The following is a 27,805-nucleotide window of genomic DNA, read 5'->3' as shown; positions in this document are numbered from 1 at the left end:
TATAAAAGTATTCTGCTCATAGCAGGTGCTCCATGCATTAGGTTTTATTAGTCAGGATATAGTATTTGTAAAAATTCAATACAGTTCTTAGACCATCTAAATTTAGAATTTAGAAAACAAAGTATTTTAATGATAATGACTCTAAAGAATTAATGAAATGGTTACTTTTGGTTTTAGGGATGTTTTAAAAAGTATTATAGTAATACATATTTTGGAAGACTTGTGAAAATACAGTGAGGTAAAATTTTAGAAAAATACAGACTTCTTCCTTATCCAAATAGAAAATAATAGAAGCTCAATATTAGAGGGGACCATAAAGATCATTAGTCTGAGAACCTGTGACTTGCCAATAGAATATGACAAAGGTCAAGAGGTTTTGCAGATGTAATTATGGTTCCAAATAAGTTGATTTTGAGTTATCAAAAAGGAGCTGATTCTGGGTGGACCTGGCTTAATCACATGACAGCTCTTAAAAGGGAGACCGAGGCCCTCCCTGAGGTCAGAGAGATCCTCTTTTTGGCCTTAAAGAAGTAACCTGCCCTGTAGTGAGAGGGCCTGGGAGAGGGAGAGGGCCACATAGCAAGAAAGTGTGGGCAGCCTCTAGGAACTGATAGCAGCCTCAGGCTGGCAGCAAGCAAGAAAACCAGAACTTCAGTCCTGTAGCCTCAGGAACTGCATTCTGTCAACAACCTTGTGAGCTTGAGAGAACCCCAAACTCAGGAAGGAATGCAGCCTGGCCCACACCTTGCCTGCAGCCTTCTAAGATCTTGAGCAGAGCATCCAGTTAAGCTGGAACTAGACTCTGACTCATGGCACTCATGAGATAATAAATGTGTGTTGTTTAAAAAAAAATCGTTAGTCTAACCACATGTCTGAACCTTTAATCAATCACATTGATGCTGATTATTTGAGGAGTCTTTATAATTTACAGGTGCTACCCATATTATCTTACAGGTTTTTCATGGAGTCTGACAAATTTTACAGTAGTTTTTTCTTTTTTTTTACTATATTTTATGTTCATTGGTATTTATGGGATAAAAATTGTCAATTGTGATGTACTACTTATACATAGTAGTAGCATTACCATGTATAAGAAAACGAATGACAAATTATTGTTATTTATTAGTGAGTTTATTCTGCTATGCCTAAAAATCTGTTATTCAAATCATTGCATATTAAATCATTTGTTCTTCATGTATCTCAAATATGCGTAATTGCTAAAAGCAGCTAACTCATCTGGATGCATTATACATGTAATATTAGTTGAAAACAATAGTAAGTACTTGCCAAGATAATTAATATAGTGCATAATTATATGGCATCAAAACTGCAAATAGAAAGCAGATTGCAGGTGTGAATTTCCTACGTTGTTTTCTTGTTGCTATTCTGGCTCACTTTTAAGATTGCTCTCTAAATAGAATTTTTAATGTTGTAATAAAATTTGAAAGGCTGAGAACACATTTTGTTATTTTTCTTAATATCAAGTGATTTAAAATTTTTGACAATATATTATTTTTTTAGCTATTACATTTATATGCTGTATTGTCTTATTTTTAAATAGTTTAATGGCATTAAGTGTGTTTTATTTTGTTACTCTCACGTTACTTTATGATAGTACTAAATATTGAGTCCAGATTACTTTTATTTGACATTTACTGTCTATTGAATAGTAAATTGCATTTATAATCCGAGGCCTGTGTCCAGGTACTTGCTTATTTTTTTTATTATCCCTTATGTGTCAAGGAGGAATAATAACACATAAATCTTTGATTAATAAAACCTGTGTTCTCCATTAGACCTTTAGAGGAAAGGTAAATCTAAGGGTCCTTTAAGTTCTACTTAAAGTTATACTGAAATGATGCTGGAATAAGCAATAAACTTTAGTCACATGAATTTCACACTTCCAGGATTTGATTCCTAACTAGCTTGCAATAAGTAGTTCTTCATACCATTGACATTTTTGTACTACTCATGCAAATTTCGTATCTGTTTTTAGAAATATAATGAGCAGAACTGGATTTGAAACATGATTCTGTTGTGAGTTTCTCTGCTGCAATTTTCTTTCATCCTATAAATATTTAGTTTTCTCCTGTTTCTTCATGTATTTATATGGGGACTTCTACTCAAACTCTGTTTTTCTTTCTGGTGTCTGCTATATGGAAATTCCTGTCCTTTGTTTCTTTACCTTTCAGCTGGCCTGAAGTTGACTTTTTTCTTTCTTTCTTTTGAGCCTAACAGTAGACAAAAACTTTGGTCAAGTCCTTTATTTATGGATACCTTTTACTTCAACTTTCATGGAAAATTCAGAGTTGGCCCTAAGGTAAAGCCTATTTTTAGGGAATAAATTTGTACTAAGACTATCTGTAAAGGTGGATTCATCAGAAAAGCAAAATAACAATTTGCTCTAAGAATAGAGTATATATTTTAATAATGTGAAAAAATTGAGAGATGAAGCTCCATCTTGATCTCAGAGAGACAGCAGCAGGGTCTTAGTTCCCTGCCCAGGAATCGAACCTGGGTAGCCTGAATGAAAGCCAGGAATCCTAGCCACCAGGGGCTAGAGGCTAGAAGCAAAGTTCCCCTGGCTCTTGCCCCATTTGAAAAATCAATTTCTTAAGGAGGCAAAAACTGTAAAAACAGGTACAAAGTTTATTGTTAGAGACACAGTGCGACATGTGGGGGAGAACACAGAGAAACTGTTTGTTTATTTAAGACAGAAGCAAGGGAGAAATACACACCTGGAGAGAAAGGGTGTGGGCGTCCTCCCTAATGAGGAGGAGTGTAGTAAAGAGATGGTTAAATCATTTGTACAGAGCAGTTTGTCCGGGTCTTTGTTTACCTTTGACCAATTATCTCACTTCTCTTCCCACATCTGACCTGTTCTAGGACACACCCCAACATGCCTGCGCATCGTTTTACCAAGATGGATTCCAGCACAGAGGCTAGTGGGAGGTTTGACAGCACCTATTATGGGGTGGCGCCCCTCCCTTTTGACCCCCAAGGAGCCTTTCTGCACATGTGCAGTCGGGGAGGTCTCCTTGACCTCAAGAGTGGTCATCTTATCTCTTTACTCCAGCAGAGCTCAGCTCCTGTCATTAACTTGGTCCTTGAAGTGTCTAGGGAAAACAAAGCTCCAATTTTACTCCGCTTGACAAATACCATCTGTCCAGCCCAGGGGCCCGTCCACCTCTTACCTCAGTCTTTTTCATTCTTGTTTATTGGGTTAGGATGTTCATAGTTATGTATTTTTATAAATAATTTTTACTCTGCAAAGATAGTTTTACTAGGTGGAAATTTCATGGGCTTATTGCATCTTATTGTAGATACATGATAATTCGAGAAAATTTATCTGCTTGGTATGTTTAGTATTCCTTCTTTTCTATGTAGCTTCCAGCTCAGAGAGATTTAGTCTGGTTTGTTATTGTTGATTTTAGTTAACAGGATCCTTACATTATCATCATGCACTGTATTTAATATATATATATAAATATAAATAGAAATATGCTAGCAAAATAATCTGTGGAGGTTTCTTTGGATAAATATACCTTGAGCAAATGTTTTGATGAGTTTTAATAAAAAAGTATATTTCACTATAAATTAAAGCACAGTTCTTTAGTGTACATGTATTACTGCCGTAACAATATACAATTTCTGAAAAACTTCCCATTCTGGATAATCCCCTACCTATCTAATAGGGCTCCAGGAAAAATTAGGGTTAGGGGAAGGCCACTCAAATCCCATGGCACTTTGTAATCAGAGCCCTAACAAAAACAGTTAACCATCCTTATAAAACCACTGGCACATGTTCCTTGAGGACTTGTGTTTCCTTCTCTATGATATAGGTCCTGGTAGTAATTCACTTCTAATGACATCATATTTGTCAAAATGAAAACTCTGAATCAAACTGTTGCCTCCTTTATTAATCCATTGTTTTAAATCAGAGAGTATCTTTATTACTTCTTTATCTGCACTCACATTTTTTCCAGATAGCTTAACTTAGTGGAATGCATGGTCATTAAAGTCATTAAAGTAGTCTGTACTTGCACTGTGGGGAGGCATTTTTATAGATTTTCAGCTTTTTTTCCCCCTAAGATCTTTATATATTACTAAGATTTTGGCTTTAATTGTGAAACAGCTTGCCCCTGATTGCCTCAAAACAGTAATGTGCTGGAAAAGAAAAACTTAAGAATCAATAAAACTCCATAGTTTTATACTGACATCATTCCCCTATTTACCAATTGCATATGAGTTAATTCACATCAAGGAAACCAGAAAAAACTGTACTTGGGAAAATATTCTCCATATGGGAAGGAAGTGTTTTCTCAAAAGTAAGGCCAAAAAACCTTATATACATAATACACATATATATTTTATATATATATATATATATATATATATATATATATATATACATATATATATATTCCTTTTAAAAAAATTCCATTAGTACATAATTTCATCTTCCTGAAATGATTTTTATAGTTAAAAGCTATCCAAATTCCAACTGTGTTCAACAGTCGTTGTAACCAGTGAATTCATAACGTTTCTTGGGTTCTGTGTATATGTAACACAATTTTTTCTGTGTATGTGTATATGTGTACACCTCTCTCTCTACCTCTATTATCTATTTGCCTAGCAAGTACCAATGAAATAACAAAACTCTTCTACAGGAATTAGAGTTTTCCATTTTTTAAAAAAAAAGTTTATTTATTTATTTATTTATTTTCTTATTAGTCATCCATTTTATACACATCAGTAGAGCTTTCCATTTTTAATACAAGGCTGTGGTTGCAGTAAATCTCTTCTAAAATTTTGCAACTGGAAAATCAGTGAAAGTTAGGACCATGAAAAGAGACATTTCAACATTTTTTTTCAAACTTAGGAAGTAACGTCGGTCTAAATCACGTGTGAACTTCTTTGAGCTGGAACTTCTGGATCGTATAAGGAGGCGTGGTTATGTCAACATGATTATTCATGTTGCTGGATAGCCAGGGTTTGGGATGATGATGATAGAGTTTTGAAGCACTGACACTACCATAAAGTATATCATTTTTCTAACTAAACTAAAACTTTTACTGTTGGACCTTAACTTCTATAAGGTGCCATCCATTCCAAAATGCTATAAAATATCAATCCTCTTTACTTTGATTAATGATACATTGTCAGAGTGATGAATTCTCCTAGAGTGTAATTTGCAAGATAATATCATTCTAGGGAGAAAAAAAAAGTTCAGGTGAGAAGTTAGAACAGTTACCAGATGAAATCCTACCATCATGCAGTGTAGTGAAGGCTGTGGGGGACTCTGGAAGTGCTGGCAGTAAATCACATTCTTTGGCTTTAGTTTAAGCCTCTCTCTTACAGTGAGATATATGATTTACTATGTGCCCTGAAGGCTGTTTTGTTTTGATTTTTAAACATTTTTGGCATGTAGAGAAGTTGCACAGGTAATTTTATTCAATTTTAGTCCCCTCCGCCTCCTATTAGTTGCTACCTATGAGTACTGCTATATGTAAATTTTCATGAAGATGGAAATAAAATTATCTTCGAGTTAAAAAAAATTTTTTTTTATTGTGGTAAAAGATAAAACATACTATTTTAACCATATTTAACTGTACAGTTCAGTGGCACTAAGTACATTCACATTGTTGTGCAACTCTCACCATCATCCATCTCCCGAATTTTTAACCTTCCTGAAAGTGAAACTCTGTCCCCTTTAAACACTAACTTCCCATTCTTCCTCCCCAACCCCACCCCACCCCCACCCCTCGGCCCCTGGCATCAACCAATGTACTTTCTGACTCTATGAATCTGACTATTCTAGGTACCTCGTATAAGTAGAATCAAACAGTATTTGTCTGCACCTAATGTATATTGAAATGTATTTCTAAGGTTAACTTAATAAATGTCCTGCAAACAGATTGTACCTTCTTTTTTTTTTTTTCCTGTGCTATACACATTTACCATTGCAACAAAAGAATAAAATACCTAGGGATAAACCTACCTAAGGAGGCAAAAGACCTGTATGCAGAAAACTACAAGACACTGATGAAAGAAATCAAATATGACACAGATAGATGGAGAGATATACCATGTTCTTTGATTGGAAGAATCAGTATTGTGAAAATGACTATACTACCCAAAGCAATCTACAGATTCAGTGCAATCCCTATCTAATTACCAATGGCATTTTTTACAGAACTAGAACAAAAAGTTTTACAATTTGTATGGAAACACAAAAGACCCCAAATGGCCAAAGCAATCTGGAGAAAGAAAAATGGAGCTGGAGGAATAAGGCTCCCTGACTTCAGACTATACTACAAAGCTACAGTAATCAAGACAGTATGGTACTGGCACAAAAACAGAAATATAGATCAATGGAACAGGATAGAAAGCCCAGAGATAAACCCATGCACCTATGGTCACCCAATCTGTGACAAAGGAAGCAAGAATATACAAGGAGAAAAGACAGTCTCTTCCCAGTGGTGTTGGGAAAACTGGACAGCTACATGTGAAAGAATGAAATTAGGACACTCCCTAACACCATACACAAAAATAAACTCAAAATGGATTAAAGACTTAAATGTAAGGCTGGACAATATAAAACTCTTATTGGAAAACATAGGCAGAACACTCTGACATAAATATTTGAGTTTTAAAATATCTTATAATACATATCAGACAGTGTTATGACACAACATTTATAGTTATCTATTTTAAATATTTTATAACAATAACCTTTACATTCTTGTTCATTGGTTACTTATTACTTAAAATGATAGTTGATATATTTTTAAGTGAAAGATAATGTGTTTTGTGTTGCAAATCTAGATGTGTTCTTCTAAACAAAGACAAAAGGCTGCAGGGATATACACCGAACTGTTAATAGTGGTTACCCCTGAGAAGTAGTATTCATGAATTGGAAGGAACCTCTATTTCTTACTTTTTAGTATGATGGCATGATGATTTATTTTCACTGGGTTTCTGTAATTTTTTTTTAACTGTTGCTAGTGTAAGTCTAGGTCTGTGATACTATTCCTCAATGGGAATCTCTTGAGTGTTTGGGGCAGGAACTTTTCTTGAGGTGGACCATTCCTCACATTTCAGAATATGTATTAAACCTGGTTATCATCCATTAAATGTCAGTAATGCTCTCCAATGCTTGTGAAAACCCAAAACACCTCCCCACATCTTCAGGTTTCCTTGCCTCAATTGGGAAGCACTGATCCTTGCATTAGTTAGGACTCTTTACACTAACTTGGTCAAAAAGAATTTTTTCTTGTTATTAAAGACCTCACAGATGTCTCACTGTATGAGAGTAGGGGTCATGTAGCTGAATCATGGTAAGAACCAGGACTGGATTTTGGAAATTGTTGAAAGACTAGGCAGACTCCTTCTTCCACTTTTATTATTTTTTCCTGTATATCTACCTTTTTTTTCTTGTAATTAACAAATTATGAAGATACATAATAGAGGATCAATGACAGAGAGACCAATGTTGCTTTCTTGATTTCAAATCTAAATCTTCATGAGCTCAACCTGGTGCTCACTTATTGTCCAGTGAACCGTGGCCCAGAGGGCAGAAATATGTTGAGCAGTTGTATTTTCCATGGTGGGGCTGGTGAGGATGAGCACTGCTGTGGGTCAGGAAGAAATTATGATAGAAGGGGACATGACAAGAGACTGTGCATTCACCCTAATACAAGTCTCTGCTGCAGTCAGCCTAGTCTTGTCTATTGTTTTATTTTTTAGTCTAAATTCCTTTTATTGAGGTTTAATTTACACACTCTGAAATTCACATTATAACTGTGCAATTTGATGATTTTTTTTAATAGATCTATTTATTTGTTTATTTTCTGGCTGTGTTGGGTTTGTTTTTCATTGCTGCACACGGGCTTTCTCTAGTTGCCATGAGCGAGGGCTACTCTTCATTGCAGTGCGCAGGCTTCTCATTGCGGTGGCTTCTCTTGTTGTGGAGCATGGGCTCTAGGCGTGTGGGCTTCAGTAGTTGTGGTATGCAGGCTCAGTAGTTGTGGCTTGCGGGCTCTAGAGCGCAGGCTCAGTAGTTGTGGTGCACGGGTTTAGTTGCTCCGCGGCATGTGGGATCTTCCTGGACCAAGGCTCGAACCCGTGTCCCCTGCATTGGCAGGCGGATTCTTAACCGCTGCACCACCAGGGAAATACCAATTCAATGATTTTTAAAGTAAATTTACAAACCTGTGCAATAATCACTACAATTGAGTTTTAGAACATTTCTATTACACCAAAAATTTCCTGGTACTTTTTTGCAATTAATCCTTGCTACCACTTACAGCCCCGGGCAACCACTCCTCCGTTATCTGTTGCTATAGATTTGTCTTTTCTAGAAATTTCATTTAAATGGAATCATTCCTATGCAATCTTTTGTGTCTGACTTCTTTCACTTAGCATAAGATTTCTGAGGTTCTTCCACAGTGTTGCATGTTCATTGTAGTGGTTCATTGCGTTCTAATGATGAATAATATTCCATTCTATGGATATATCATATTTTGTTTATTCAGTCATCAATTGATGGGCATATAGATTTTTTTTTAGACTTTTGGCTGTTAGGATAATGATGCTAGAGATATTTCTTTGTGTACAGGTCCTTGTGAAGACATATTTTTACTGCTCTTGTGTAGGTACCTAGGAGTGGAATTGTTGAGTCCCAAGGTTAGTACTTGTTAACTTTTCAAGAAACTATCAAACTATTTGCCAAAGTATCTGTGCCATTTAACATTTCTTTTTTGTTTTTTTTGGGGGGGCTGTGTTGGGATTTCATTGCTGCGCGCAGGCTTTCTCTAATTGCGGCGAGCGGGGGCTACTCTTCGTTGCGGTGAGTGGGCTTCTCATTGCAGTTGCTTTTCTTGTTGTGGAGCATGGGCTCTAGGGCACGCAGGCTTCAGTAGTTGTGGGACGTCGGCTCAGTAGTTGTGGCTTGCGGGCTCTAGAGCGCAGGCTCAGTAGTTGTGGTGTATGGGCTTAGTTGCTCCACGGCATGTGGGATCTTCCCGGACCACAGCTCGAACCCATGCCCCCTACATTGGCAGGTGGATTCTTAATCACTGCACCACCAGGGAAGTCTGCCATTTTACACTTCTTACCAGTAACATATGAGGGTTTTATTTTCTCCACATTTTTGCCAAAGCTTGGTACTGTCAGTATTTTGCATTATAGCTGTTCTACTATGTGTGTAATGATATCTTATTGTGGTTTTAATTTGCATTTCTCTAATGACTAATGATGTTGTACATCTTTTTATTTTCTTATTAGCCATTTATATATCTTTGGTGAAATGTTTATTCATATCTTTTGACCATTTTAAAATTGGGTTATTTGTCTTTGTGTTATTGAGGTTTGAGTTCTTTATGTATTCTAGATATATGTCTTTATCAGATATATGATTTTCAAATATATTCTCCTAGTCTGTGGCTCAACTTTATTTTTTAATGCAAATTAAAAAATTCAAATTCTAGGTCTTTTACATTTCCATATACATTTTAGAATAAGATTGTCAAGTTTAGGATAAGATTGTCAATTACTACAAAAACAAACAAACAAACACAAAACCTGATGGAATTTTGGTATAGAATATATGACATTCTCAGATCAAATTTCATTGATCAAGTTTCATAACAAAGTCTTCATTTATCTTTCTTTCATGGGTCATGTTTTAAGTGTCATCTTTAAAAATTTTGCCTGATCCAAGGTCCTAAAACTTTTCCCCTACATTTTGTTTCATAAGATTTATAATTTTAGCCCTTGGATTTAGAGCTACAATGCATTTTATTTTGTATATGGTGTGAGGTAAGTGTCTGTAAGTTCATATTTATGCATATTGCCCTCTAATTGGCCCAGTACTATTTGTTACAAAGACTATCATTTCCCACTGAATTTCCTTGGCATCTTTGTTAAAAGTCATTTGAACATAAGGTCTTATTCCTGGACTCTGTATTCTGTTCTTTTGATCTATTTACCTAGCCTTATGCCAATGCTACACTGTCTTGATTACTGTAGCTTTATAAGAAGTTTTGAGATCAGGTGGTATAAGTTCTCCAATTTTTTTCTTCTGTTTAAAATTATTTTGGGTATTCCAGATCATCTACATTCCATATACATTTAAAATTTTTAAATTGTGGTAAAACATACATAACATAAATTCTACCATCTTAATCATTTTTAAGTGTATAACTCAGTATGTTCACGTTATTGTGCAATCAGTCTCCAGAACTTTATCTTGCAAAGCTAAAACTTCATCCCCATTAAACAACATTGTACTTTGTTTCTATGACTTTGACTATTCTAGATACCTAATATAAGTGGAATCATACAATATTTGTCTTTTGGTGACTGACTTATTTCATTTAGCATAATTTTCTCAAGTTCATCCATGTTGTGGCATATCAGTTTTCCTTCTTTTCTAAGGTTGAATAATATTTCACTGTATCTATATACATTTTATTTATCCATTCATCCACTGATGGACACTTGCATTATTTCTACCTCTTGGCTACTGCCAAGAGGTAGAAACAATGCTGCTATAAACATGGGTATGAAAATATCTCTTCAAGATATTTTGGATATGTACCCAGAAATGGAATTGCTGGATCATATGGTAATTCTGTACTTAATTTTTTGAGAAACCCCCATTTTCCATAGCTGCTGCAACATTTTACATTCCAATTAATAGTGCACGAGTGTTCCAATTTCTCCACATCCTCACCAACACTTGTTATCCTCTGTTGTTTTGATAGTAGCTATCTTAACACGTATGAGATGATATCTCACTGTGTCCATATACATAATAGGATAAGTTTGTCAACTGCTACAAAGAAAAATCTTCATGGGATTTTGACAAGGATTTTATGGAGTCCACAAATCAATTTGGAGAAAATTGCCACTTAACAATATTGTCTTTCAGTCTATGAACATGATTTTGTTCCATTTATTTAGATCTTATTTAATTTCCTTTGTCAATGTTTTGTGGTTTTTAGTCTTAAGGTCTTATGCTTTTCTGTTAAATGTTTTCCCAAGTATTTTATTCTTTTTGAAGTTACTGTGTATGTAATTCTTTTCTTAATTTTATTTTCAGGTTGTTCATTGCTAGTATATAGAAATAAAATAGATTTTTGAATGTTGATCCTGAGTCCTGTGACCTTGATGAACTCACTTATTATAATAGTTATTTTTTTACCTTGGGATTTTCTACATAAAAGATTGTATCCTCTACAAATAAAAGTAGTTTTACTTTTTCCTTTCCAACCTAGATACCTTTAATTTCTTTTTCTTGTCTTAATGTGTTAGCTAGAGCTGCCAGTAAATGTTAAAAAGAAGTAGTAAGTGTTTACTTCCTGGCTTTGTTTCTGATTAAGGGCAAAGCATATAGTCTTTCACCGTTAATTCTGATGTTAGTTAATAGGTTTTATTTTAGATGCTCTTATCAGTTTGAGGAAGTTCCTTTGTATTCCCTGTTTGTTGTGTGTGTGTGTGTTTCCTGCTCTTACTGAAATAATCATGCTGTTTGTCCTTTATTAATATGGCTTATTACAGTACTTGATTTTCAGATGTTATGATTGCATTACTGGGGTATAATTTCACTTGGTCATGATGCATAATTTACATGTTGGTGGATTGAATTTGTTAATATTTTGGGAAGGAACTTTGTATCTACATTCATGTGGAATATTAAGCTGTAGATTTGTTTTCCTGAAATGTGGTTATCTACTTTGGTATCAGGGTTGTATTGGCCTTATAAAATTCATTTAGAGCTATTTCCTTCTCTATTTTCTGTAAGTGTTTGTATTGGATTGGTTTAATTTCTTCCTTAAATGTTGGATAGAATTTGCCAGTGAAGCAATCTGAGTCTGGGATTTTTTTCATGGGAAAATGTTCGATTACTAATTCAATTTCTTTACCTTATTATTCTACTTTTCTTCTTTTTCTTGAGTCAATTTTGGTAATTTATGTCTTTCATTGAATTTGTCCATTCAATCTAAGCTGTCCATTTGTTGGCATAAATGTTTCAAATTCCACTATAATCCAGAAATTACTGTAGGTCTATAGCGATGTTTCTTATTTCATTATTGATTTTGTTAATTTGTATTTTACTCTGTTTTTTTTCTTGGTCAGTTTAGCTAAAAGTTTATGAATTTTTAAGTCTTTCCAATTTTAGTTGCCTTGATTTCTTTGCAGTTGTTTTTATTTCATTGATTCTACTCTGATCCTTATTTTGTGAATTCTACCTCCTTTTGGACTTTTTTCTTTTCTTTTTCTACCTTCTTGAAGTGAAGCTTAGATTATGATTTTAGATTTTTCTTCCTTTCCAAAATAGCACTGAAAGCTATAACTGTCACTCTAACCACTGCTTTTACTGCATACCATACATTTCGATATGTTGTGTTTTTATTTCCAGTCAATTTTCTAATTTTCCTAGTGACTTATTTTTCATCCAAAAGTAATTTAGAAATGGGTTGTTCAACTTCTAAATATTTTATTATTTCCCAAAACGATTTGTTCCTGATTTATATATTTTTGTTGAGATCAGAGAACATACTTTCTATGATTTCAATTCTTATGAATTTATTAATACTTATTTTATGTGGAGCATATGTCTGTCTTGGAGAATGTTCCATGTGATCTTGGAAAGAATTCATAATCTGATGTTGTGAGATTGAGGGTTCTTTAAATGTTATTTAGGTCAAGTTACTTGATGTCGTTAAAGTTTTCCATGTCCTTACTGATTTTCTGCCTAGCTGTTTCATTAATTTCTGAGAAGGAGGTATTGAAATTTCTAATGGAACAGCTAGGCAGAAAATCAGTAAGGCCATAATGTTAATGATAGTGCTAATGATGTTGCTATATATGATTTTATGCTTTTAAAAGAAATTAAGAAAATAAAAGAGAAAATAAATACTTAAGCATCTTTTCTATTTACTCATATATTTATGCTTCCAGGCCTCTATCTTTCTTCTGGTAGATTTAATACCTTTCAGCCTTAAAACCTTTCTTTAGTATTTCTTGTAAAGCTGATATGCTAGCCTTAAAACCTTTCTTTAGTATTTCTTGTAAAGCTGATATGCTAGAAATGAATGATCCTCTTTCTGAATATAAAATTATCTTTGGCAGTTTTTCCTTTCAGCACTTTGTATCATTCCACTACCTTCTGGGTCTCCATTTTTTCAGATGTGAAATCAGCTTGTTATTCATACTGATGTAGCGAGTCATTTTTCCCTTTTTCCTTTCAAATTTTTCTATTTGTCTTTGGCTTTCAGTAATTTGATTATGATATGTCTTGGTGTGGATCTCTCTATGTTTATCTTTCTTGGGAGCTGTTGAGCTTTGTGGATTTTTGAAGTGATAATTTTTCATCAAATATGAATATTTGGGGCCCTCATTTCTTCATATTTTTTATGCTCATTTCTCTCCCTCTGATATTTCCACTAAATGTATGTTGGATGCTTGATGCTGTCCCATAAGTCTTTAAAGCTGTGTTCATTTTCTTTAATCTTTTACATTTTTCTTTTCAATTTAAATGATTTATCCTGGTCTGTCTTCAAGTTGATTGACTCTTCTTCCTTTCATTTCAAATCTATTGTTAGTTTATGTAAGTCGTACTTAAGAATTTTCACTTGGGGTTTTTTTGTGATTTCCATTTTTTAATCAGCGCTTATATAGATCTCATTTCCAGGATCATTCCATTAAGTGTTTGTCTGGTCCACTGCTCTTCCCAACTGGGACCAAAACCTCAGGCTGTCAGAACCGAAGGTTTTCCCCATTCATTTATAACCAAATTTTCTAGTTCACTGATAATGCCAGTGTAACTTCAAGACTCTGTCCTCCCTTGGGAATCAGGCACACTCCATGTTCAGCAAGGCCAGTCTTGCCTTAGTAATTGACAGACTTGGGAAGGGACATTTAATATAGGAGTAGCCCCATGCAGTGAAGCCTTACACTTTTACTGTTCTTCATTAATTTCAGCATAGTTTTTCTTGAATAAATATTTCTTAATTTGTTTGCTTTTGGTTGTTTTCCAGAGTTCTGAAATGGTTTTTAACAAATTTATCCAGTTTAGCATTTGTTTTATGGTGATAGAATTATTTACTGACCTCTTCATTATACCGTAGTCAGAGGTCTATTGAATTTGGCAGGAATTCTATTTTCTGGATATTTAAACTATTTATCTTATTTACAGAGAAATAGTATGCTATCGTGATCTAGATAAAATGATAGCAGTCATTTGAATGCAGTTCTTTATGTCATCACTCTGCTAGGTGTTTTTCATAAAAGATATGTATTCACAACAGCCCTGCAAGGTAGAGATTGTCTTCATTTTACAGGTGTAAACATTTAGGCTTAGAGAGGTAAATGATTTTCCCTTTTGTGCTGTTATTAATAGTGCCATTTATTTTGCCTGTGTTGACATTGACTCAGATAGCTTGGGTATAAGGAATGAATGTTCAAATGGAATTTTTAGTCATTTTTATCTCAGTAAGTCAGTTAAATTAGATTCAACCAATATTTCTCAAGTACTTACCAGCATCAAACAATGTTCTAGTTGCAAAGCATGAAGGACAGGGCTGCAGGGAGGAGAATTTTATATATATATGTGTGTGTACACATTTATATATATGACATGGTCCCCTCTCTCAAGGAATCAAGGAATTCATCATCACAAAAGAGAAGGTAGATATTTTCAAACAACTGTAACACAGTTGACTAAGTGTTCTGACATAGTGATTCTCAAACCTTAATGTATGTTAAATTACATATTAAATTGCAGATTCTGATTCAGTGAGTCTGAGTGGGACATAGATTTCATATTTTTAGCAAGTTTTCAGGTGATGGTGATACTGCTGATATATGGATCACACTGAAAAGCAAAGCTCCAGCATAGATGTAAGCTGGGAGTTATAAGAGCACCCAGAAGACGTGAGGTTTTTTTGCTGTGGTTAGTTAAGGAAGAAAACATCATCTCAAGAGGATAAACAATTTGCTCTTGGAGTGATGTCAACATCATGGTAGCATGAGATGCTCTGTTTGTCTCTCTCCTTCAGTCCACAACTAGTAAAACATCCATAACTCAGCAAAGCTTCCTCTGTCCAACACACTAGGATGCCAGAGAGTTCCACACATCTGTACATCTGGAGGTGAGTGGACTGGAACACAAAGAAGAGGCAGAACTGTTGGAACAGCGGAGGTGGTACCCATGATCCCAGCCTGTTGGCCATGGCAGGTGATCCCACAGCCCCAGAGAACCCAGTAGCAGAGCACATAACTCCAGAATCCCAACTGCAGTGGCACCCATGGCCACAGGGGACCAGGCAGCAGTGCTGGCGGCAAGGGCCCACAACCATGGGCCCTCCATCCATGGTGGGTGCCTGTGATTCTGGCCTCCCCCTACCTGTGGCAGTGGCATCCTTGAACCTGACAACCCCAGATGCAGCAGGGGTGCTCATGACCCATGCTACTCTCCCCACAATCCGGGTGACCTTGGATGCGGTGGGGTGCCCACTACCTTGGTGCCCCCAGTGGCAATGCTAGCAGCAGCAGTGACACTGGCACAGCAAGGCATAAGCAACCCCGGAAACCCAAGCAGTGACAACTTGGGTACTGAGGATACCTCTGACAGAGCAGTGGAGGGTGGAAAGTGCCCATTCTCAAACATAGCCAGAGGCAGCTCAGGTAAGAGAAACCAAAAACTTGTGCTGTAGTGCCACCTACTGAAAAACAAAAGAAAGGCTTCTAATATATACCAACTTGTTTAACTGTTAGAATCAAAGCTAAAAAGCTTTATCTAAATAAGACAGGTGTTTGCTACTTCAAATGCGCTGGCGGAGGAACAACTCCTCAAGCACCATGAAAAACCACGATAACACAGTATCACAAAAAGAAAATGACAATTCTCTAGAAATAGAACTTAAAGTCATAGGATAATGCAATCTAACTGATAGAGAATTCAAAATAGCTGTCATGAGGAAACTCAGTGAGTTACAAGAAAACTCAGACAGACCGTTCAAATGAGCTCAGGAATAAAATTAATGAACAGAGGGAATACTTCAGCAAAACTGAAACTCTGAAAAACAGAACAAACAGAAAATCTAGAGCTGAAGAACTCAATAAATGAGATGAAGAAGGCATTAGAAAGCACTGGAAATAGAGACCATATGGAAAAAAGAATTAGTGAACTCAAAGATATAAATATAGAAGTGATTCAGGTAGAAGAGGAGAGAGAACTAAGATCTTTTAAAAATGAAGAAATTCTATGAGAACTATCCAACTCCATTAGGAAAGGCAGCATAAGGATAATGGGTATCCTAGAAGGAGAAAAGAGGGAGAAGGGAGCAGAGAGTTTATTTAAAGAAATAATAGCTGAGAACTTCCCAAATCTGAAGAATCTGGAGATACCAGTCCAGGAAATTAAGAGAACACATTATTATCTCAGTGCAAAAAGACCTTCTCTAAGACACATTATATTAGAACTGTCAAAAGGCAATGATTAAGAATTTTTAAGGCAACCAGGAGAAAAAAGATAGTAACTTACAAAGGAACCCCCATCAGGTTATCAGCAGAAACTCTACATGCCAGAAGAGAGTGGAATGATATTCTCAAAATATTGAAAGATAAAAACTGTCAGCCAAGAATACTCTACCCAGCAAAGTTATTTTTCAGATATGAAGGAGAAATAAAGCATTTACCAGACAAACAAAAGCTGAGGAAGTTCATCACCATTAGACCTGCCTTACCAAAAATGTTGAACAGGGCTCTTCTACCTAAAATCGGAAGGCAAAAGTACACAAAACTTTGAGTAAAATGATAAATAGAATCAGAAAATTGCAACTCTGTTTCAGATTAGGTTGTTAAACAATTATAGCATAGAGGTTAAAGGGGAAAAAGCAGTAAAAATAAGTATAGACACTTCAATTTGGTTACAAACTCACAACATAAAAATGGATAATTTGAGACAACAAAAACATATAAAGGGGAAGAGGACAAGAATGGAACTTAAATAGGCAAATGAAGATAATATGCTATCAGCAGAAAAAGGACTATTTTATCTATGAGACTTTTATATAAACCTCATGGTAACCACAAAACATAAATCTAGAGCAGAGGCATAAAATATAAAACAAGAGGAAACAGTGAAAAACATTGTAGAAAACTACCAAAGTAAAGTGGCAGACAGAAACACAAGGAAAAGGAAACAATGGAGATATAGAGCAACCAGAAAACAAGATAAAATGGCAGTACTAAGTCCTATTCTGTCAATAATCATCCTAAATGTGAATAGATAGAACTCACCAGTCAAAAGACACAGAGTGGCTGGATGGATTAAAGAACAAGAACCAACTCCATGTCGCCTCAGGAGACTCAGCTCTAAAAGCAGACATAAGCTTAAAGTAAAGGGATGGGAGATGATATTCTAAGAAAATGGTAGCCACAGGAAAGTGATTGTAAACATATCAGTTAAAATAAACCTCAAGCTAAAGTAACAAGAGACAAATATGGACATTATATAATGATAAAGGGAACAATTTATCAAGAATATATAACATTTGTTAATATATTTGCACCTAACATAGGAGCACCAAAATATATAAAGCAATTATTAACAGACCTAAAGGGAGGAATTGACAGCAACACAAAAATAGTTAATAGTAGGGAACTTTAACACCCTGCTTACATCAGTGAATAGATCATCCCAGTCAGAAAGTCAACAAGGAAACAGCAACCTTAAATGAAACATTAGACCAGACAAATTTGATAAATTTGTACAGAACATTCCATCCAAATTCAGCACAGTACACATTCTTCTCAAATGCACATGGAACTTTCTCAAGAATAGACCATATGTTTCAGCACAAAACAAATATCAATAAATTTAAGATGATTGAAATCATATCAAGCACCTTTTCTGATGACAGTGGTATGAAAATAGAAATTAATTATAAGAAGAAAGCTGGAAAAGTCACAAATGTATGAAGACTAAACAGCTTGCCAATGAACAACTGTTGGGTCAATGAAGAAGTCAAAGGAGAAATAAAAAAATACCTGAAGACAAATAAAAATGAAAATACAACCTACCAAAATCTATGGGATGCAGCAAAAGTGGTACTATGAGAGAAGTTTGTAGCATTACAGGCCTAACTCGAGAAACAAAAAACCTCTCAAACATTCTAACCTTACACCTAAAGGAACTAGAAAAAGAAGAACAAATGAAGCCCAAAGTCAGTAGAAGAAAGGAAATAATAAAAATCAGAGTGGAAATAAATGAAATAGAGACTTTAGGCAATAGAAAAGATCAATTAAACAGAGCTCATTCTTTGAAAAGATAGAGTTGACAGACTTTAGCTAGATTCACTAAGAAAGAGAGGAGGTTCAGATAAATAAAATTAGAAACAAAAGACTAAAAATTACAATGGATACTACAGAAATACAAAGGATCGTAAGAGAATGTTACAAATAGATATACACCAACAATAGGACAACCTAGCAGAAATGGACAAATTCTTAGAATCTAACAGTCTTCCAAGACTGAATCATGAAAAAATAGAAAATCTGAATAGACCAATCACTAGTAAGGAGATTGTAACAGTAATCACAAACCCTCCAAAAAGCAAAAGTCCAGGGATAGACAGCTTCATGAGTGAATTCTACCAAACGTTCAAAGAAGGTTTAATACCTATCCTTCTCAAACTCTTCCAAAAATTTGAAGAGATGGGAATGTTTATTTCCCTTTGGTTACCTTGTTACCAAAAATCAAACAAGGACAGCACAAAAAAAGAAAATTACAGGCCAATATCTCTGATGAACATAGATGCAAAAATTCACAACAAAATATTAGCAAACCAGATATAATACATTTAAAGGATCATGCACAATGATCAGGTGGAATTTATTCCAGGGATGCAAAAATGATTCAACATTCACAAATCAATCAACATGATACACCACATTAACAAAATGAAAGAGAAAATCAAATAATCATCTCAAAAGATGCAGAAAAAGGACTTGACAATATTCAACACCCATTTATGATAGAAACTCTCAATAGAATGTGTATACAGGTAATATACTTCAAAGTAATAAAGGCCATATATGACAGATTGACAGCTAACATCATACTCAATGATGAAAACCTGAAAGCTATCCCTCTAAGATCAGGAACAAGACAAGGATGCCCACTCTTACTACTCTTATTTAATATAGTATTGGAAGTCCTAGCCGGAGCAATTAGGTAAGAAAAAGAAATAAAAAGCATCTAAATTGGAAAGGAAGAAGTTAAACTGTCACTATTTGTGGATGACATGATTTTATTTACAGAAAACCATAAAGACTTCACTGAAAAGCTATTAGAATAATAAACAAAAACCATAAATTTGCAATCAATATAAAAAAGGTTGTGTTTCTATACACTAGCAACAAATTAGAAGAGAGAAATATTAAAGAAACAATTCATTTACCATTGCAATAAAAAAATAAAATATCTAGGAATAAATTTAACCAAGGAGATGAAAGACCTGTGCATGAAAACTATTAACAATATTGCTGAAAGAAATTGAAGAAGACACAAACAAATGGAAAGATATTCTGCGATCATTGGAAGAATTAACATTGTTAAAAATAACATATGGGTGATATATTTTTCACATACGTAGGAACTTTTAAGTATTATAAAATAGCATGTTATAGTATTGTGGTGAATTTCTAATCTTAATGATTCTGTTAAATTTTACACCTCTTAGTTAGGGGATAGATGGCTTAAGTTTGTTGTATAATTCTATTCTTATAGAATACTTTTAACTTTGTTGCTCAAAAGTTTTGTTTTTTCAAAGTTCATATAGCCCTCCAATTCCCCTCTCTCCTGCAATATGTAGGTGAGATGAGTGAAAGGAGCATCTCTATTCCTCCCTTCAATGTGCTAGTGCTTGGTCAAACATGAAAATAAATAAGCACAATAAATGTAATTAAAAACAAGAACTCAACAATCTAATCTCTGCACACGCAATTGTATATATTAATGTTATATATGAAAGTTGTTAAGAGAGTAAATCCTAAGAGTTCTCATCATAAGGAAAATTTTTTTCCTATTTCTTTAATTTTGTATCTATATGAGATAATGGATGTTCACTAAACTTATTGTGGTAAACATTTCACGATGTATGTAGTTTTGTTTTGTTAAATGGAAGGAACAATGTTCATATCCATTATTAGAGATACAATTTAATAATTTTAAGTTTCAGAAAGTCAAAAGTAAAACACATTTTCTGTGTTAACATAATTCGGTAGGGAAAAGGGATTAGGCTGGAAGAAGGAAGACCTTGATTCTAACTCAGGCCGCAGCGTTTTGTATCCACTTGGCTTTGACCTAAGCTTTATGACCTTGGGTTTTCTTGTCTAAGTAATGGGGATCACAATTCTGTTCACTTTCCTTGTAAAATTCTTTTAAGAATGAGAAAGATAGAGTATACTTATACACTCTAACAACCAAGAAGAGTAATATTTAAATGTAAGGTGTCATGGGAAAAAAAATTCAAATTTATTGGCATTTTATTTATATTGAATTAATGGAATCTTAAGACATTTAGATATAGCATTCCAATTTATCAGTTATTCATGATATTTATCTTATTTTTTAGCACTAAATTTATTTATTTGTTTGTTTTTATTTTTGGCTGTGTTGGGTCCTTGTTGCTGAGCGCAGGCTTTCTCTAGTTGTGGTGAGCGGGGGCTACTCTTCCTTGCGGTGTGTGGGCTTCTCATTGTCGTGGCTTCTCTTGTTGCAGAGCATGGGCTCTAGGCACTCAGGCTTCAGTAGTTGTAGCACGTGGGCTCAGTAGTTGTGGCTTGCAGGCTCTTGAGCGCAGGCTCTGTAGTTGTGGCGCACGGGCTTAGTTGCTCCGCGACATGTGGGATCTTCCCGGGCCAGGGCTCGAACCCGTGTCCCTTACATTGGCAGGCAGATTCTTAACCACCGTGCCACCAGGGAAGCCCACTAAATTTAACTTAAGAATAAAATCATTTTTTTGGCCATTTAAGAGTCTCTTAATATGCTACCTAAAACTGTTATAAAAATTACTGAATCATTGATAGCAAGATTCATTTTAGGACAGAAATAATCTTTGTTCTGTGCTATTTAAATATGTATATATATATATTTGAATGATAATTCTATCTTGATAATTTTATATAAAATACTATTGTTTTTTGATATTTTTTAAAATATAAAATATAAACTGGAAATTTTAACCACCTTTGAAGTCAATAGTACTTTATTCTAGGGAATTTAAAATCAGGTTAAATTGGATTACTTCGCTTAAAAAAATATTTGTTAAAGTGCAGATGTTTCTGGAAAAATGAAACATTACCATTGGCTTAATTTCCTTTTTTTTCTTGATAAATCAAGTTTATTCAGGTTTAATTTATGAACAATAAAATCACACATTATTTCTGTGTCCACATTGTTTAAAAATTGTGGTAAAATACAAAAAATGTAAACATTACCATCTTAACCATTTTTAAGTTCAGCAATGATAAGTATGTTCACATTGTTTTGTAAAATGCACTCCTTTGAAGTGTGCAGCTTGATTAGTTCTGAAAATACATTTCAATACACTTGTGTACCTTCAGTATAAATAAATACGCAGTATTTCTGTCACTCCCCAAATGTTCCTTTGTGCCTCTTTATAATCTCCGCTAACCCCAAACCAAGTAATGTCCTCAAGAAGACAACAGGTGCTGGCAAGGATGTGGTGGAAAGTGAACCCTCATACACTGTTGGTGGGGATGTAAATTGGTGCAGCCACTATGGAAAATAATATGGAGTTTCCTCAAGAAATTAAAAATAGATCTACCATATGATTCAGCAGTTCCAGTTCTGGATATATAGCCAAAGGAAATTAAAACAGGATTTTGAAGAGATAGATACAATCCTGTATAGCATCATTGACAATATCTAAGATATGGAAACAACCTAAATGCCCGTCAATGGATGAATGGATAAAAAAGATGTGGTATATATGCACAATGAAATATCATTCAGCCATGAGAAAGGAGGATATCCTTTTGCCATTTGTGACATCATGGATCGACCTTGAACACATTATGCTAAGTGAGATATGTCAGACAGAGAAAGACAAATACTGTATGATATCCCTTATATGTGGAATCCAAAAAGTCAAACTCATAAAAAACAGCAAAATGGTGTTTACAGGGGATGGGGCCATGAAGGGGATAAGACTGATGTTGTTTAAGGGTACACACTTGCAACAAGTAGTAAATAAGCCATGGAGATCTAATGCACGGTATAATGAGTATAGACAACAATTTTGTATTATAAATATGAATTTCTTTTAAAAATAAGGGCTGCTTAAGTCTGTAGAGGCTTTTGAATGATCTTTGGGAAAATTTGGAGCAGATGCCATAGGTTTGTATATGGACAGCAATATGTGTGCATAGGTCATTTTAGTCATTTGTCATAGATAAATTTATTAATTCATTGTGAAGTAACACTAGTTAATTTGATGTTCACTGATTTATTCCAGAATCAGATTGCAGCGAATCTTAATAGATTTACTAAAGATCATAACTGGAAAATAGTCTTAGCCATTTAAATAGGTAGCTAGATGAAAATTTTAAAATAGGCACATTTTCATGGGAGAGTATAAAATAATCATTTCTGATCCCTGCTGAAGTTTTCCTCTATCTTGAGAACATTTGCTAAGAACATTTGTGGGAGAGTATAAAATAATCATTTCTGATCCCTGCTGAAGTTTTCCTCTATCTTGAGAACATTTGCTAAGAAGTAAGACCTATTACTTGTGTTCCTAATGTCAGGTTTTCATAGAGTCTCTGAAGTGCCTGCATCTTCCCTCTGGAGTTTGTTTGGTTCAAGCTCAGATGGGATCCAGAATCCTTCAGGGTCTCCTTGGGCAAACCAGGCTTATTGCCTATAGGAAGTCCTTTAGAAAATAGGGCCTTCCTGAGATTTGCCTGTTCTTTTCCTGCCACTCTGAAGGCACTTGAAAAGTCTTTTTGAATTCTTGTTTCCCAGTTATTTATTTTAATTCTGTGATTCTCCCTCTCCCATCCCCAACACCTTATTTTTATGTTATTTTGCCATGTGCTATTTGCCAGGCACTGTGGTAGCCATACAAAGATTGAAGAAGGCATGATGTTTTTCTTCTGTGAACTTTTATGGTGTAGACAGACATCAAAAGATGATATCAAATCAATACTGTGTGGGCTGGTAGGGATCTCCTCAGGGTAGGAAGAGGGTGCAGAGAATGGGTGCCTCATGCATCTGTGGGAGGGAGGCAGGGAGAGGTGCCTGGACCCATGGGAGTAACTTGGGGTGAATCTAGAAGGAGAGGTAGGAGTGTGCCCGACAAGGAAGATAATAGAGGAGGGAGGGCCTTCCTGGTAAGTGAAACTCATGAGCAAAGGCATGGCGAAGAGAACAACTGGGAGTTTGCTAGGGCACTTCTGGATGTGCACGTTTGAGTAGTTAATACTTTCTAAAGATGTTTTATCACCAACAAAATACTCATTACTGCTTATTCAGGCTCCCTCTAGATTATATTTAGTTCTTTAGCCATTATGTGCGCAAAATAGCACACTACCTATTTAGGGTCGATATAGTGGAAAGGCTAGGAGTCATTAGAATTATACACACCTGGGGTCACTTCCCAGCTCTGCCACCCACTCACCATGTGACCAAGGGCAAGTTATTTAAACCCTCAAAACTTTCCTTTCCTTATCCCTAAAGCAATGATAAAAAATAGTTATGCTTTAGAGTTGAGGATTAAATAACATGTTTTTAAGATACTTAGGATAGTATGAGCTCAAACTAGCCCTTCAGTAGATGGCAGCTGTCACTATTATATGGTTGATGTAAATGGCAATTTGTATTTTTAAATATTAAATAAAATGCATTGAAGTTTATTAGTCATAGAATAATGAAAACACGATTTAATATATCTAAATTACTTAGGCTGACATATTAGGCTTTTTATTCCTATTTTGTTTATTTATAGGCAAAATCTCAAATATTATCCAATGTATTGGATGTTGCCCATCGGTTTATAAAGAAAGTTGGTCCGGATGAACCCAGAGGGGAGAATTGTTCTACAAAAGGGATTAGTAAAAGTCAGCATAAAACCAAATCTCTTCTTCTTCAGGGGAGCAGCTCTGAGGTAAGCTGAGGAAAATATAGTAGACATTTTCTGTCATACATGATCATGGAAACTGTCATTCATATACTCAACTAGAGCTGTAGAGTTTTGGAGATTATTTGATCACATTGTTGGTTAATATGAATTTGTTTTTTTATTAATCAGAAACACTTTCACTGTAAAAATCCTTTTAAAGAGATTGCTTTGATTTCTCTGGCTACTAGTTTTTTGATGAATGATCCTTTGCTCATATTGCTTTCCAGGCATTTTCACCACATCAGGAAATGAATATTTGGGAGAAATATAGAAAAAAAACCCCACAATGCAATATAACAATTTTATGTTAATCAGGATCTCAGAGAGGCTAAAAATACAAAACCTTGCCAAGTGTTTTAGGTGACAGGCAATTTCACAGTTATTTAAAATCAGATTTATACCAAATTGTGTGGTCATTCAGATTGATTACTGATCCTATGATGTACTAGATAAGCTTTCATCAGCTCATGTTTGTGTTTTAATAATAGACTTGTTGTATTGATTCTTTAGCAAGAAAGAAACTTCCTCAAATTTTGATCCTTGTAATTAATAATCCTCATTCTTTTAGATGCCACTCGCCTTTTCACTGTAGTTCAGAAATAGTAACTTGGCCAGAGTCACACAGCTTGTTACTTTGTGACAGAATCAGTCTTGAACTTCAGTCCCGTGAGTTCCTAACCCTTGCTCAGAGAACATAAAAGGAAACATGCTCTATGGTAGTAGGACCTCTTTACAGCAGAGAAACTATACTTGTATTGTCCAGGAAGGTTAGCAGTTTGGCATGAATTTCACTAATAGACCTGCCAAGGGTGCTTGTGAATAATCACTGAATGAGTTACAGTCTTATTAGAATAATAATGTACTGAGGACCGACTATGTGCCAGACACCATCCTACATATTTTACGTGTATTATCTCTTTTTACCCTTTTAAATTTTTTTCTTTTTTTTTCAGATGAGAAAATAGTGGCAAAGTAGTTTTTTTAAATTGCCCAAGATATCATTGATAGTGGAACTTCAATTTGAACCCAGGCCTTATGACCCCAAATTACCTGCTTTTAACCATTACCCAGAGGCTGTGGTTTTAAAGGTTTCTCCTTCATGCCTGCCATTTTATCTAATTTATCCTACCAATAAAAATAGTGATAAATCAACAGCTAACATTTATTAAACACTGTATGCTAGGCTTAATCCTTTAATTGCTTTATCTTATCCAATAATCACAATAACCATATAAGTTTTACATTATCATTATCTCACTTAACAGATGAGAAAGCCAGAGAGGATTTAAGTAACGAGCTCTACTAGAAAGCTATAGAGCTACTCTTTTGCCTGCTCTTTTAATCCCTAAAATAAATGCTGCCTCTTGTTCCCATCGGTAACTGTGTATGCTGTATAGACCCTCCACCCCTGGTCTTAACGTAAAGCCATTAATTCAGTAGTTTCATCCAGGAATGCACATTAGAATCAACTGGAGAAACATTAGAGAAACACACATGACTGAGTTTAGCATCTCTCTGGGTGGGTCCAGACGTGTGGTTTTAACACCTGCTCAGTCATTCTGGTGAGTAGTCCTGGTTGGGCATGCCTGCTGTCGACCCTCAGGTGTGCACCTGTACACAGTGCACACACTAAAGAGGTACCCCCCTCATATGCTTCGTACTACTCTGTGCTGAGGAGCAGAGGTTCTCCAGCTGCAATAAGCATCAGAATCACTGGGTAAGTTTGTAAAAAATGTGCATTCCTGGCCTGCCACTCAAACTTCGATTTTTTTTTACATCTAGGTTGGGCCCAGGAATCTGATTTTTAATTGGCTTACCAAGCAATTTGAATGCCTGGAAGAGTCAAAATGGTGCTAAAGCCTGATATCTGTCTTAGGACTTTTCTTATGGATTCAAGCCAGTGGATATCCTTGGAAATGGGTGCAGTTCATGAAAGAACTTTCATTTTAGAGACTGAAACCTGGGTCTGAAATCCTGACTCTGGTTTTCTAGCTTTGTAACATCGGGTAGTTTACTTTAACCTTTTGATCCTCTGTTTCCTTTTCTGGACAGTGGGGATATTAAAACATATTTTGTGGGGTATCATGTAGCCTAGAGGGGTAATTGATGCACAGCATTGGATTCCATGTGCTTCTTCAAATTTCCTAGCCCCTGTAGAATCGGGCAGGGTCCTGATGGGCTCTGAGTGGAAGTGACATATGACAGTTCTGAGCTGAAACATTTAAGAGCCAATGTACTATCCTCTGGCTTTTCCCTTTCCTGCCACCGCTGTGTGGAAGCCAAGTATTCCATAGGCATAGCTGTAAAATGCGAATGTCTTATGTCTCTGATTCATTGCTTGGAAAGGAGCTGCCCTGGAAAGCTGCTAGAATCACCAGAATACTTAACTTCTTTTGTATTAAGCACTGAGTTTTCAGTGCATCTTCATGAGTGCAGCATACATATACACACGCATTCACATATTGCTTACTGAATACCTGTAAATACCTTCCCACATACTTCTAAGACTCAGTATTTCCGAACGAAATTCATCATGTCTTCTCCAAAACCTATGGATGTTACTGTTGGTGGCAGCCTCTCTTCTAGCTTTCCAAGCCAGCAGGAACATTTATTTTCTATAGTCATTTCTCTTTCTCCTTTGCATATCCAATCAGTTACCACATCTCATCTTAAAACCGTCTGAAAACTCTTGAATATTTGGTCACTTCTATTCTTATTGCTATTCCAAATACTGAAATTAGCTTTTGCTTAAAGTGCAAAAGGTCTATAAAGTGAAAAGTGCATTTTCTTCTCTCCCCTTCTAGAAGTTAATAATTATTCTACTTTTGTATGTAGGTATTTCTTAACACAAATATTAGTGTGTTGCATACTGCTCTGCAAACATGCTTTTTACACTTAACAGTAGTTTTGTTATCCATATAAGTGTATTCCACAGCCTTCTCATTCTATATAGTGGTTGTAAAATATTCCATTTATTGGCTATAAAATAACTTTTTAACTATGTTTTCTCTGATCAGCATTTATACTGTTTTAATCTTTTGCCAGTATAAACTATAGTAGAAAAAATAATTTTGAAAAATATTGTTTTGCATATATATGAGTATATCCATATGATAAAATCCTAAAATTCTTAGGTGAAGAGGGTTATGCATTTGTAATGTTGATAGATATTGAGAACTGGATATAAATTTTAATTGGTTTCCTTGCATCCAAACTCACTGTTCTCCAATTTCTTTCTCTCCCACACTACTGTGTGGGACTCTTCAGTAGCTACTGGGTGGGACTCTTCAGTAGGTTTGCATTTCCAAGATGTTTAAGTGTAATTTTCTCTGGATGGCAGGCAGGATCCTTTACAATCTGCCCCTACTTGTCTTTCCACCCTTTATATTTTCTCATATCCCACTTTTTACTATAGCAACACAACTGCATACAGTTCCATGCCACTGTGTTCTTTAACTCCATGCCTTAACATATATACCATTCTCTCACTCCGGAATACTGCCCCTGCCACTTTTTGTCCATAGGATCCTTGTTTATCTGAGTTAAATTCCTGCTCTTTGCTCCTATTTCTATTTCTGTGTTTC

At 35.2% G+C, this 27,805-nt stretch overlaps 1 protein-coding gene across 2 annotated transcripts in view; it reads left to right on the top strand.

Moving 5' to 3' along the window:
* The window catches only part of ZBBX (zinc finger B-box domain containing), a 104,167-nt gene that overhangs the window by 28,482 nt on the left and 47,880 nt on the right, over positions 1–27,805 (top strand). For both annotated transcript variants that reach the window (XM_059921979.1, XM_059921978.1), the window contains exon 7: positions 24,048–24,206. In XM_059921979.1, the coding sequence (XP_059777962.1) occupies positions 24,048–24,206 (159 nt within the window). The remainder of the gene's footprint in view (positions 1–24,047; positions 24,207–27,805) is intronic.

This window comes from Balaenoptera ricei, chromosome 4 (assembly GCF_028023285.1).
Source record: "Balaenoptera ricei isolate mBalRic1 chromosome 4, mBalRic1.hap2, whole genome shotgun sequence".
Lineage (NCBI taxonomy): Eukaryota > Metazoa > Chordata > Mammalia > Artiodactyla > Balaenopteridae > Balaenoptera > Balaenoptera ricei.
This window is presented reverse-complemented; position numbering and strand designations above follow the sequence as displayed.